The following is a 14162-nucleotide window of genomic DNA, read 5'->3' on the forward strand; positions in this document are numbered from 1 at the left end:
ATAGGAAAGGCCGGGATAGCAGGAATTGCTATTTTAGATAAGACGGTCAGGGGAAACTGATGAGGTGGTGTTGGAGAAGAGATTTGAGGCAAGTAAGGGATGGAGCTCCGTGGGGAAGAATGTCCCAGCAGAGGGAAGAGCAAGTGCAAGGGTCCTGAGGCCGGAACATGCCTGGCATTGCAGGAAGCAGAGACCAAGGTGGCAAAAACAGGGCCAGCAAGGGGGAAGAGAAAGAAAGATGGAATCGGGGAGGTCATGAGGACCAAATCGAAGACCCCGCGAGCCGTGGAGTGGATTTTTGCTCTTACTGGGAGGAGCCCTGAAAGGATTCTGAGCAGAAGAGTGATGTGGGTTGACTCACATTTTAACGGGATCCCTCTGGCTGTTTTGTGGAATAAAAAATTGTAGGGGACAAGGGCAGATGACGTTACGGTACTAGTTTCTGCAAGTCTGCGAGGGGCTGTGGCTGGTATTCGTGCCTCTTCTTCCTACACGCTCCATTCGGTCCTTCCCCTTCGCCTGGAGCCTTGGCGGGTTGGATTCTTGAGGAAAGTGGAAGTGGGAGTGGCTGATAAGAGGGTGCTTACCAGAGTCCAGCCCAGGCTTGGACCAAGTAGGTGCACGAGTGGGAGCCAGAGGAGCTGGGGAGTGGGTGTCCGGGGTCGCAGCGTGTGAGCTTGCCCCGGGAACGCTTTTGTCCACCAGCGAGTTTGTATCACGTGTCCTGCGATGATCCAGTGAGCCTGGGGGCTCCTGACTCTTGAGCCCTGCAAACCTTCCCTGAGCACCTGCTCTGTGTCTGGCCTTCTGCTGGGGACACAGCAGTGACCAACAGAGACACTGCCAGCTCTGCCCGCATGGAGCCACAGTCCAGTGGGGGGACAGATTAATCTCCAGATAGGATGGCCCAGAATGTACAGGACTGGGTGGGGGGAGTTCAGGGGGTTGTGGGACCCTAGAGGGGGCGCTTGACCTAGCCGGGGGAGCAGGGAAGGCATCCTGGAGGAGGTGATGGTGCGGCTAATACTAAAAGGTCTCCTGTCCCAGTATAACAGTTGCTTTCCTGTATCACCGAGGAATAAAGTAGCCTTGACCAGTCTAACCAATAACTCCCAAGCTGACCTGTAATCTAAGCCTTCCTTCTGTGTCTGATGGGCAAAGCCCAACAGTGACCCCTGTTCTGGCCAGTGTCCAGGGCTAGCTACTCCCTATAACCGGTGACATATCCCCCCCTCCCAAGGGATTTTGTCCTAGTCAGACCTGGCTGGTGAGAAGCCTGAGCCGTCAGATCTGTGAGCCCCCTCCTCATCTGACCTATCTGACCTGTGACCCTTCCTTCTGACCCTTGGCTCTGCTCCTCCCCACACCCCTCAGGTGCCCTAGCCTGCTCCCCTCCCCCACTCACCTGCTCCCTCCAGCCTGTCTCCTCCCCTCCCCCCCAAGGTTGGGAGGGTGTGAAGGGGAGAGGAAGGGAGGAAGGGGGGTGGCATTCCTGGGATTCCCTGGATGTGGGTAAGAGAGGGAGGGCTCTAGGGAGGAGAGTCAAGGAAAGAGCACCCCACCGCGCTCCCCACCCCCCACCCTCATCACAGAGTCCTGGGCTGAACTGAGGTTTGAAGACCATTAAATTTAAGAGATTGGAATGATGGGTTCCAGGCCACTGGGCAGACAGGAAAGCAGTCCTGAGCACTGGCTACAGGGGAGGGCCTCACAAGGCATACTGGGAGAAGCTCTTCCAGGCCACCGATCAAGCTGGCCACCACTGGTTGTACTGGGAGAGGACAGTGCAAGCCACTGGTCATGCCGAGAACCACCGGTTACACTGGGAGAGGCCAGTGCGTGCCCTAAGGGTCCCCGGGCAGAATGAGGGGGAGAGGGTCCAGGGCGGAGTGCTGAGGTCCCAGCTCAGGACACTGGTCAGACTGGTCGGTCAGGCCACCGCCGCGGGCACCGGGCAGCCCGCTCGGGGGCAGAGGGAGCCCCGCTCCGGGCCGTGCGCTGGGAGGTCCACTCCGGGCAGTGGGAGGTCCTGGCGGGGCGCCCGGGTTTGGGGGGAGGCGCAGGGGGGCCGGAGGGCGGGGCGGGGCGGGGCTGCCAGGGGCGGGGCCTGGTCGCTCCCAGCCCCGGGGCCGCCGAGCTGCAGCCCGGGCAGTCGCCGCCGCCGCCGCGAACATGGAGCCCCGGGACGGCCGGGCCCGGGCGCGCAGGGCCCCGCGGCTCCTGGTGCTCGCGCTCCTGCTGGGGGCGCACCCAGGTATGGCCCGGGCAGGGGGCAGGGCGCTGGGGGGCGGACCCCGGGAAAGGAACGGGGAAGGGGCTTCCATGGACCCCAGGAGGCCAAACCTGGGGACCCCGAGGGAGAGGGAGACGGGGGCGTGGGGGACACCCCTCCCGATGCGGGGCCTGGGGACAGCCCGACAAGGGGCTGGGCATCCCACAGCGGTGGATTAGACAGCACCTGGGAATCAGCCCCCTCCGCCCTCGGACCGAGTGAGGGCCCTCGGCCCCCGGAATCTGGGTCCCGGGGCTCCTGCTCCCTCAGACCCGGGGGTCCAGGCCTCCAGTGGCTTCCCCCAAGACACGGGAGATGCAAACCCCCAGGTTTCCCCCCAAAGGTTCTCAAGTTCTGCCAGGGTCAGGGACCCTGTGGCTAGAACCCAGCGAGTCACATGCTTTGGAGGGTTCCCCCAACCTGGTTTCTGAGCCCAGGCTCTAAAGAACCCAGCTCCCTAGGCAGCGGCGGTGGGGAAAGTGTTTCCGAGTGCCAGTGCCAGTGCCGCCTGCCTGGGGCCCCAGATAAATCCACACACCTGTGTGGTGGCGGGCGGGAGGAGGCCCAGGGGCTGGCAACGGAGGGCGGAGAGATCTCTCCATCTGTCCTCCTGTCCCTTGCTCAGACGAACCCCAGGCACCAGTCTGGCCCCACACCCCCTCTCCTGGGACCCGCCTGGGCCAGAGGTGGGTGCCTGGGAATCCAGGCCCCCGGCACAAGCATGGCAAATAGTGGGTCCCCAGGGGCAGGGCTGGGTCAAGCTGGGCGGGGAAGGGAAGGGAAGGGAGGTTCTAAGAAGTGAGCGCTGATGCCAGGATGCCAGCCCAGAGGGTGAGAGAGCATGGTTTCCCCTATTGGAACAGCTGTATCTGCCAGGATCCTAGGATGGGAGTCCAGGCCCCCTCAGCTCTCTTATGCCTCCGGACCCAGAATCCTGGGCCTTGCCCCTCTTCTACTCCGAGGGAATGCACCTCACCCCCTTCCTTGCTCCATCAAAGAGGCTGAGGGGCCAGGGGGCGGGTAGGGGGCTCTGGCGCCAGGCTGGGCAGGTCTGGGCCAGCCTGTCCCTCCCACATTCCTGAAACCTGCCCAGCCCTGTCCCCCCTGACCGCCCCCACACACCCATCCTACCTCAGCTGCAGGCCCAGCCCCAGCCCCCTGACTCATGATGAGGGACCCAGGGGCTGAGAGAGGAGGCAGTGCCAGGCTGCTGGAGAGGCAGGGACTGTGGACCAGAGATGGAAACCCAGAGTGCGAGACACACAGGCAGAGATGGAGAGACAGCTGTCTCTGGCCCTGTGCCAGGCCCTGCGCAGGGTGCTGGAGGCCAAGGGATGAGCCAGTATTGGCACTGCCCTGGAGGGGCGGCTGGCCTGGTGGGAAGAACAAGGACAGGTGCAGTTTTACCCCCCAGGAGGATTGGACAGAGGGCCCTGTGTGGCCCAGGAGGGGAGGAGCCCTTAGTTCTGTGAAGAGAGAGATGGAGAGAAATGCTGATGGGTTTGTAAGCTCAGAGATGCAGACAGGAGAAATGGAGGGAGGAGGTGCTGGGGGTCTGGACCCCTGGGTCTGAGGGAGGAGGGGCTGGGGGCCCGGGCTCCTGGGTCTGAAGGAGGAGGGGCTGGGGGTCTGGACCCCTGGGTCTGAGAGAGGATGGGGCTGGGGGTCTGGACCCCTGGGTCTGAGGGAGGAGGGGCTGGGGGTCTGGACCCCTGGGTCTGAGGGAGGAGGGGCTGGGGGTCTGGACCCCTGGGTGTGGGGGAGGAGGGGCTCAGAGGCAGAGAGAGCTCAATGGCTCTCCTGCAGGTGCCCAAGCTGAGGTGCGCTTGTCTGTGCCCTCCCTGGTGGAGGTGATGAAGGGGGAGCCCGTCGCCCTGAACTGCACCCCCTTGGGGACCCACGACCATTTTGTGCTGGAATGGTTCCTGGTGAGTGCCTCAGGCTGGGGGCCAGAGGATGGCCAGGGAGCTGGGAGTCAGGGTGCCGCAGGGCTGCAAATATTCAGTCCCTCATCAGCGCCCCAAAGGACCAAAATGCTGCATCCCACTGCCTTTCCCTTGTACAGGTGGGGGAGTTGAGGCCCAGCCAGGGGGAAGGACTCTCCAAGGTCCCGGGGTATCTGAGCACAGCTGAGACTGGAAGGAGGAGGCCCCCTTTGGAGAGAGAACGTTCAGAGATAGACATAGCCAGGAGATAAGAGACCAAGGGACAGGGTGCGTGAGGAGGAGAGACGGGAACAGAGGAGAGACGGGAGCAGAGCAGGGTGGAGAATGAGGGACCCTTAGGGAGAGGAAACCCCTGCCACACAGACCAGAGGGAGGTGACAATCAGAGAGGTGGTGGTCAGGGGAGGGGCACAAAGGGACAGCGGTGGGCAGGCCAGGCAGCCCGGAGCTGAGGCCCTCCCCGCCCACAGGCAGACCGCTCTGGGGTCCGCCACCGCCTGGCCTCGGCCGAGCTGCAGGGCTCCGAGCTGCAGGGTCGGGTGCTCGACTCCCGGGGCCGCAGCCCCCCGTACCAGCTGGACTCGCGCGGCCGCCTGGTGCTGACGGAGGCACAGGTGGGTGATGAGCAGAACTACGTGTGCGTGGTGAGGGCGGGCGCGGCGGGCACCGCCGAGGCCACCACGCGGCTCCAAATGTTCGGTGAGTGTCTGCGGGGCACCCCGGCAGGGGAGGGCAGGGGGGAGCCCGGGAGAGGGGCTCCTGACGCCCCATCTCCCCCACAGCGAAACCAGAGGCCACGGAGGTCTCCCCCAACAGAGGGATCCTGTCTGTGGTGGATGACTCTGCCCAGGAGGTACCTCGGGGGGGACCTTGATCCCAGGGTCCTGCATGGGGGTGGGGGTGGAGACGAGGGGGCCGGGAGGTTTGCACTCCAGCATCCTGGGGGGCCTGGACTGCTGTATCTGAGTGAGAAGTCCTGAGGAAAGAGGGGGCCCGGGCTTCGGGTCCTGCGTCAGAGCCCACAGCCACACCTGTGTCCACCTCAGATCGCCACCTGCAACAGCCGCAATGGGAACCCGGCCCCCCAGATCACGTGGTATCGGAACGGGCAGCCGCTAGAGGTGCCCTTGGAGGTGAACACAGGTGAGCGGCGCAGGACCCCAGCTCGGCGTGGGATGCAGCCAGGCGGGGGCCCGGGCGGCTGACCGCCTCGCCTCCCCGCTGTCTCCCAGAGGGCTACATGACCATCCGCACCGTCCGGGAGGCCTCGGGCCTGCAGTCTCTCACCAGCACCCTCTACCTGCGGCTCCACAAGGCCGACCGGGATGCCACCTTCCACTGCTCGGTTCGTTACCACCTGCCCACGGGCCAGCACGGCCGCCTGGACAGCCGGGCCTTCCACCTCACCCTGCACTGTGAGTCCCTGCTGGCCCCCACCGCCCCGACCTCGGACCCTCCAAGCTGTCTGGTGGCCTCGCCCTGACTTCTGACCCTCCCCTCAGTGTTCTGAACCCCATGGAGTTTGCCCACTAAACACGCTCCACACGCTCTCACACCACATTGGGCCCTGGAATCTCAGTGACCAGTCACCCTGCTGACCTTTGACCCTTGACCTGTACTCTCAGCACAGCTCAACCTTTGACCTCTGATCTCAGAATAAGTGTGAATCTGAGCTGTGAAAGATGGGACCTCTGTCCTTTGGCCAACCCTAGCCTGCCCCTTTGCTGCGGCACTGATCTCTTTCCCCTAACCCAGCTCTGCCTTTTACCCTTGACCTGACCTACCCTTGACCATGATCATGAGTCTGCCCTGACCTGCTCCCTCTTGTGCTTTCCCTTAGATCCCACGGAGCGTGTGCAGTTCTGGGTGGGCAGCCCGTCTACCACCGAGGGCTGGGTGCGCGAGGGTGACTCTGTCCAGCTGTTTTGCCGGGGGGACGGCAGCCCCAGTCCAGAATACACATTTTTCCGCCTTCAGGTGACTCACCCCATCGTTCCTTTGGCAGTCCCGGCCCCTGACCTCTGTGACATTGGCCTCCACCAACTCCTGACCTTTCACCTGGGTGGCCCCTGGCTTAGCAAGGCGACTATACTGGTGACCCAGGAACTATGGGACCTCTGAGCCCTGATTTGAGAGAGTCCTAACTTAGTGTGATACCTGACCTGGGTGACCCCTGGCCTAGCAGGACCTCTGCCCTGTTACTCGAGGGGGCTCTGAGCTAGGATGATGCTAACTCGGTGACCCCTGACCTACAAGATGCCTGACTCTGACCCGGGTGGCCCCAGCCCAGCCTGACCCCGTGGGACCAGGGCAGCTCCTGAGCCGGGTTCCTCATCCCTGGTCACCCAGGACAAGCAGGAGGACGTGCTGAAAACAAATCTTGAGGGGAACTTGACCCTGGAGGGGGTTCAGCGGGGCCAGAGCGGGACCTACGGCTGCAGGGTGGAGGACTACGATGCTGCTGATGATGCGGAGCTCTCCAAAACCCTGGAGCTGCGCGTGGCCTGTGAGCGTCCCGGGAGAACGGGCAGGGGGGCCCTGGCACCAGCGGCCCCCTTGCCCTCACCCCCGCAGCCCTGCCGCCAACCCTTTCTCTCCATTTCTGTGGTCCTTCCTGGTCCAGATGGCCCCTCCGCCCCCAGGTGCCTGCTCCCGCCCTCTCCAGTCTCCCACACAAGGCAGCCAGAGAGCTCATTCCAAAGCACAAACCTGGCCTCCCCTGCTCTGAACCTGCCATGGCTCCCCAGCGCCCTGGGGAAAAAGGCCACATGATCCACCCCGGCCTTCAAGACCCACCTGGCTGGCTTCACCTCTGGCTGACTCTCCTCCCCACCAAGACCTTCTCCTCATCCCAGCCAAGCTCCTCTCATTCCTAGGTTAACTCCCTTGCTTTCTATCATCCACTTTTAGCCAGTCTCCAGGGTCTGGGCCTTCTAGAAAACCTTTCCAGTCTGCTTGCCCCCGAGCCCCACGCAAAGGCTGTTCCTCCTTGGCACTCCTTCTGCCTGCTTTCCTGGAGCTAGACCCTGTGGCTGGTGCTGGGGAGGCATCTTGAATTAGGCGGCCCAGCCCCCACCTTCACAGAGTCCAGTAGGGGAGACAGGAGGATTTGAGTGGTGATGGAGCATCTATAGGGCCTATCCCAGACTGATGGGATTGGCGAGTAGAGCGGGGACTATTTTAGATCGGAGGATGTCTCATCCATCCCGGGAAGCCAATTCTGATTCTGAGATCTGTAGGCAGGAAGTTTGGGGGAAGGGCCTTGAGATCATCTACGGAGGCTGGGAAGGGGAAGGAGGTAGGATTGGGCAGAGGCAGAAGACAGGGCACTGAGATGCTGGGATGGCCTCTCCTATTCGTCCCCAGTTGGGACAAGGGGCTGGGCTTTATGCCCCACATCCACCAGTCATTGCATGTGGGCTGCCTGAGAAAGGGGACATGACCTTGAGCGAGGGGCTCTCTGCAGCTGAGGCAGTTCCCAGAGAGGGCTGACAGCTGAGGGCTGACAGCTGACATCCTTCTCAACAGCTGGGGGAATAGATCCTTTAGTCCTGGAGGGGAAATATGAGTGTCCACAATGGGGGTGGGGCAGAGAGGCCCCTCTGAGAAGGGGCCATTTGGATAGGACACCAAAGAATGGAATCAGAAATACGAAGAGCCTGAAGAGGAGCTTCGAGGAAGAGGGATCAGCAAGTGCAAAGGCCCTGAGGCAGAACCCAGCATGGCATACTGGAGAAACATGGCAAGAGAGTAGGGTAGCTGGAGCTTGGGATAAAAGGTTGGGGGATGAGAGGTGAGTTTGAGGAGGTAGGCAGAGGTCAGACCAGACAGGATCCTCTAGGCTCCGTCAAGGACTCTGGCCTCTGGGCCAAGGGTATTAGGGAACCCCTGTGAGATTTTGCACAAGGGCAGAACTGACCAGGGTGTGTTTTGAAAAGATCCCTTTGGCAGCTCGGAGGTGGGGCGGGGGGATAGACTGGAGGGGTCGAGAACCCTGGCCAGCAGGGAGACCAGTGGGGAGGTGGCTGCAGGGGTCAAGGCAGTTGGTCCTGGAGGTCAGAGACGGAGAGAAGTGGGACGGTCTGGTTCGGAGGCAGAGCAGACAAAGCTGGATGAAAGGCTGGGTAGTGGGGTTTGGGTGGTAAGTCAGTGAAGGAACACCGCACCCCTCCCGGGCCCTGTGGGCCCAGACAGCCGCCCTGGAGGAACATGGTTGAGCGGGCTATGCGTTTTGAGTTAGATTTGGGCTCAAGACTTGGCTGGGATGGGAGCATGGAAAGTTCTTGGGGGCGGGGAGAACGAGGAGGAACACTGACATGCTCTGCTTACGGTTGTGCATTCACGTCTGCACCCCAACAGCCCTGGAGAGCCCCTAACCACATGGGTGAGGGTCCAGGGAAGGTGACAGTCTGTACCCCTCTCCAGACCTGGACCCCCTCGAGCTCAGCACCGGGGAGGAGCTTTCCTTACACCTGGGCAACAGCACAGCCGTGAACTGCTCCGTGCAAGGTCTGCCCACCCCTGCCCTGCGCTGGACCAAGGTGAGAAGAAAAGGGGTCCCCAGCCCCTGGAACTGGCTCCCTTCCCTCCACCCCACCCTCACACCCGCCCCGCCTCGCCCTCCTCTCCCTGCCAGGACTCCGTCCCGCTGGGGACCGGCCCCACACTCTCGCTGAGCTCCATCACCTTCGACTCTGCGGGCACCTACATCTGTGAGGCCTCCATGCCCACCGTCCCCCTCCTCAGCCGCACCCAGAGCTTCAGGCTGCTGGTCCAAGGTTCGGGCTGGGGCAGGTCTGGATGGGGACAGTGGGGTGGGGCGCCGGGACAAAAGGCTGGCCCCTCCGCCTGCTATTCCTCTTTCCCTCCCCCTGCTTCCCCTTCTCCGATGTACCTCCTCCTCTTCCTTCCCCACCACCTTCAGGGCCACCTCAATTGAGGGCAGAAGAGACTCAGCCCAAGACAGAGGGCAGCTGGATGGAAGGAGAAGAAGTCAGGCTGGTCTGCTCTGCCCGCGGTTACCCGGAGCCCAAACTCAGTTGGAACCAATTGGGCGGCAGTGTAAGGGACAGTCCTCTTCACCCTGAGCCCTGTGGGACCCAGCCCCCTCCCCAAAGCCTCTTAGGGGACCCTGCCCCCTCACTGATCTGAGAATTGTGCCCCTCCGCCTCCTGGGGGACTGGGTGCCTTCACCTCAGCCCTCACCCCAGCCCGTGATCCCATGGGCGGGGGCTAACCCGAGCCTCCACAGCCAGCAGAGCCGGCCCTCCAAGGACAGGGCTGGGTGAGCAGCTCCCTGACCCTGAAAGTGACCAGTGCCCTGAGCCGAGACGGTGTTTCCTGCGAGGCCTCCAACCCCCACGGAAAGAAGCAGCACGTCTTCCACTTCGGCTCTGGTGAGGAGCTGCAGGGCTGGGAGAGGAGCCTGGTGTGGAGCAGATGGGGCGCTGCTGGCTGACCACTCCTCCTCCATCCTGTCCCTCCATCCTGTCCCTGCAGTGACCCCCCAGACCGCCCAGGCCGGAGTGGCTGTCATGGCCGTGGCCGTCAGCGTGGGCCTCCTGCTCCTCGTGGTTGCTGCCTTCTATTGCATGAGACGCAAGGGTCGCCCTGGCTGCTGCCGGCGGGGGGAGAAGGGGACTCCGTGAGTGGCCTGCAACCTTGAAATTGACCTCCATACGCCCCTCCACCCCTACCCCCAACTCTGACTTCACCTCCAACCTCAACCCTAAGCCCAGCCCATGACCAACCCCAACTGCTTCCTGTCCCCAACCCCAAACCCAGACACATCCCCAGCCCCAAGCCCAACCCCGACTGCATCCCATCCTCAGCCCCAAACCCAAATACATCCCAGCCCCAACCCCATCGCCTAATGAAATGCAGTCCCATCTCCAACCTCAAACCTGATCCATGGCCACCCTCATCCCCAACCACCCCACCCAGCCCATAACCATCCCCAGACCCCATCCCCAGGCCCATCTGCACCCCATCTGCAGTTCCGGTCTCCTCTATAACCCCAATCTCATCCTCGTCCCCAACCCCAACTCAAGTTTATAGCCCGCTTCAGACCTGTCTGCATCTAACCTCTCCAACCCTGACCATATCTCAATCCTCAACACCAATCCCAAACACACCCCTAAGCTCATCCTGAACCCCGGTGTCTCCCTTAACTGCAACCCCAGCCCCAGGACCCCTCCATCCCCAGCTCATTCCCATTCCCAACTCCAGTCCCGTTGTCTCCATCTAACCTCTCCCAGCCTGATCACGTGGCCACCCTCCCCTCCTCCACCCACTATCCCTGGAGCTGACCCCCAACTAAGTCCCCATCTCCAACTCCCACAGCATCCAACCCACCCATCCCTCACCCCATGCCATCACCACTCCCACCACATCCCCCAAGGCCATCCTCATCCCAAACAACCCCATCCCCAGTCCCTTCCCCAGGCATGACTTCCTTCAACATACTGCTTCCCCTCCCTAGGCCAGCTGGGGAGCCAGAGCTGAGCCACTCAGGGTCAGAGCGGCCTGAGCAGACGGGCCTTCTCATGGGAGGTCCCTCTGGAGGAGCCAGGCATGGCAGCGGGGGCTTTGGAGATGAGGTGGGTAAGGGCCCTGTCACCCCTTGGTGGTGGGACTGGGGGGTGGGGGCGGGAAAGCCTCTGGGGGCACAGCCACAGACTGACCTCTCCATCTTCTCCCAGTGCTGAGCCTGAGGACCTCCAAGAGGCTCTACTGGACCTGACATCAAAGAATCAGCATCAGATAACCAGCCCTGTTCACACGGCTGCCGCCCCCACCTTCCCTCTTCCCTCTGGGCCCTCCCTTCCCTTCCTTCCTCTGCAGGCTTGGGCAGGGACCTAGAGCAGCCACTGCTGCGGGGAGGGAGGGAGGGAGGGTGGGTAGGAGGGGACCTTCCTCCAGGGAATGTAACTCTCAGGCCCCAGAATAGCTCCTGGACCCAAGCCCAGGGCCTGGCCCGGGACAGGACGAGGCTCCGAGGCTCCAAGGCTCTGAGGGTCGGCGGGCCAGGGCGATTTTTTACCTCCTGCCTGCATTGCTGGTCCCCTGCCCCACCTGACGTCCTATTGCATAGTCTGACACTGGATCCTCATCCCTGCCCCCACCTCCACCCCATCATCTGTGGACACTGGAGTCTAGAATAAAAGCTGTCTGTCACATCACACCATGCTGTGGCCAGAGCCGCCTCCAGAGGATGAGAGAAGGGGGTGCAGGTGATGCTCCCATCCCCCCTGCAAGACCTGGGAGAAGTCTGATGTCATAGAGAAATAAATAAGAGAGAGCAGAGAGAGACTCAGCTGGCCAAGGGTGGAAGAGAGAGGTGCCAAGGTCCAGAGGGTGGTGAGAACCAGTGCGGGCTGGGGTGGGGGTGGGGGTGCTGTTCCCTTAAGTAAAATTCTCAGCCTCTCTTGCAGAGCCCAAGAGGGAATTGAAGCTGCAGGCCAGAAGGAAAGCTTTCTGTGAGCTGCGGAGTGGATGGAATTAGGGATGGAGCCGCTCCCTCTGAGAAAAGCTTGGTGCCTGCCACTGACGATTCCCTAGGGAAGGAGGGGTGGCTTGGAGGAACCCGCAAAAGGGTTTCCGGGGTGGAAAAGCGAGACAGTAGAAACAGTGAGGCCAGTTAGAGAGACTTACTGAGGTCAAGGAAGAGCGACTTGAGACAGGGATGGAAAGATGAGGAGATGGGGGGATGGACTGCAGAAGCTCAGAGATGAGAGAGCCCTAGAGTCAGATACAGATTTGGGGAGAGTGAGGCAGGGACAGAGAAATTGGGACAAAGAGAAACACAACTGGGACTCAAAGATCATTACAGTCAGCAAGGGAAAGAAAAAAGGTTGAAAGGAGCAGCTGAGAAGCAGGGGGAAGGTGGTGGGAGGGGAGGCATGTGTGACCTTGGCCAAATGGTGGCCACCTCCCTGAGCCCAACCACCCTTGGGCAGCGAAGGGCTGCGTAAGGCACACGTGCACCTGGAGGTCTCTGCTCATTCCTCGGGTCTCTGGCAAGTGACTCTGCTTCTCTGTCCTCGGTCTGCTCATCCACAAAATGGACAAAGTGGGATGTTACCCCCCGGAAAGTGGCGAGCTGCTATAGGAGATGCCTGGTAGGGGGACTAGGCAGCATGCCCAGGGTCCCTGGAGCAGAAGAGTTCACCGGACTAATTAAGATACTCAAAAAATAAAAATAAAAAAAAGATAGATGTTTATCCCACTGTTTATTGAATTATTTTTTTTTATTTTAAGGTTTTATCTATTTATTTGATATAAAGAGAGAGCACAAGCAGGGGGAGTGGCAGGGAGAGGGAGAAGCAGGCTCGCCACTGAGCAGGGAGCCCCATGATGCAGGCTGGGTCCCAGGATGCTGGGATCATGGCCTGAGCTGAAGGCTGATGCTCAAGGGACTGAGCCGCCCAGGCGCCCCCATTGAATCGGTTTAAAACACATGAGAGAAGCCAGAGGAAAGAGTTGGAGGGGTTAACACACCTAGGTCAAGTGATCAAGGATCCCACCACCTGAGTTTTGGGGTATACATGGCTCCCGAGTCCCGTCTCAGCATGGTGTGGCTCTGATGCCCACAGAGGAGGGTGAACCAGTGGCTTTTGAACCCTCGAGGTGCCAGACCCACGTGAGGGCAAATGCTCCTGGCCACACTATAGGTCTGAAAACGTGCTTGGCAGCCACGGCTTTTACCTACATGGCTTGAGCACAGGACTCCGGGAACAGAGCTGGAGTCACCAGCTGGGAGCCCCCTTGCCGACACATGGACACATGGGACTTACTCGTTCCTTTCATCCTTCCCACCTATGTTTAAATCATTCTTAATGCATCCTTTTTGTTTTAAGATTTTTATTTAGGGGGCAGCCCCTGTGGCTCAGTGGTTTAGTGCCGCCTTCAGCCCAGGGCATGATCCTGGAGTCCCAGGATCGAGTCCCATGTCAGGCTCCCTGCAGGGAGCCTGCTTCTCCCTCTGCCTGTGTCTCTGCCTCTCTCTCTCTCTCTCTCTCTCTGCCTCTCTCTATATATCTCTCATGAATAAATAAATAAAATCTTTTTTAAGAGACACAGAGAGAGGCAGAGGGAAAGGCAGGCTCCCTGCGGGGAGCCCAATGTGGGACTGGATCCCGGGACCCCGGGACCATGACCTGAGCCACAGGCAGACACTCAACCACTGAGCACCCAGGTGTCCCTCATTCTTAATATGTCTACCAGGCCCCGTGGGTCACTTCTTAAAAACTCATTCTTTGTTTCTTCTGTCTGCTCATGTGTGTGGCTTTCTTGTTTTCTGTACGGCAGAAGTGACTATCCTTTTTTTAAAAATACAGCAGACACAAGAGAGCCGTTGAGAGAATTTGATAAGATAACCATGGAAAGTGTTTATACAAAGCCTGGCACAGAGTATGTTTTTAGTACAAGTACATGTTTATTATTAGTAGTATCATCATCCAAGGAAATGGAGGGACAGAGAGAAAAGCAAAATAGGGTCCCTTGGTCCAGGGAAGGGATCAGGTGGAGAGAGATACCACTGTAAGAACAGACATCAGCGAGGGGGGATTCTGGGGAGCTAGAGGGGGAGTGAACAGATGGCTGGGGGAGGGGAAGGAGGGGGACCCCGGGGAGGAAGGGGTTCTCTATGCTCAGCACCTGGTCCCCAAGTTAATGAGGGGAGGGTCCTGGCCTGCCTCCCAGGAGGGCATGCATTTGCTTAAGGTCCCTCTTCTGCTTGGCATCCCAGGCAATTTGCATACAGATGGTAGCCTGTGCTCTCAGTCTGACCCCTCCTACCTTGGCCAAGGGTCTGGGGGAATGGAAATGGGGGATCCCCCACTTCTGGATCCCCAAGAAGTAAAAGCAAGTTTGGAGTAAACTACCCTTATTTACCAACCTTCTGTGGCTCCCTGTTGCTCTCAAGAGCATGAGCCACACTTCACC

At 60.5% G+C, this 14162-nt stretch overlaps 1 protein-coding gene across 1 annotated transcript; it reads left to right on the forward strand.

Annotated features, from left to right (window-relative positions):
* Positions 1–2100: 2100 nt before the first annotated feature.
* BCAM (basal cell adhesion molecule (Lutheran blood group)) lies at positions 2101–11398 on the forward strand. Its single transcript, XM_026013855.2, has 15 exons — positions 2101–2254; positions 4079–4200; positions 4688–4916; positions 5000–5070; positions 5264–5360; positions 5450–5632; positions 6058–6194; positions 6567–6723; positions 8643–8758; positions 8854–8995; positions 9142–9278; positions 9469–9613; positions 9717–9861; positions 10699–10816; positions 10919–11398. Exons 1-15 carry the CDS (start codon positions 2173–2175, stop codon positions 10922–10924), a joined length of 1887 nt encoding a protein of 628 aa, XP_025869640.1. The 5' UTR covers positions 2101–2172; the 3' UTR covers positions 10925–11398.
* Positions 11399–14162: the final 2764 nt, after the last annotated feature.

Source organism: Vulpes vulpes, chromosome 1 (genome assembly GCF_048418805.1).
Source record: "Vulpes vulpes isolate BD-2025 chromosome 1, VulVul3, whole genome shotgun sequence".
NCBI classification, from domain to species: Eukaryota; Metazoa; Chordata; class Mammalia; order Carnivora; family Canidae; genus Vulpes; species Vulpes vulpes.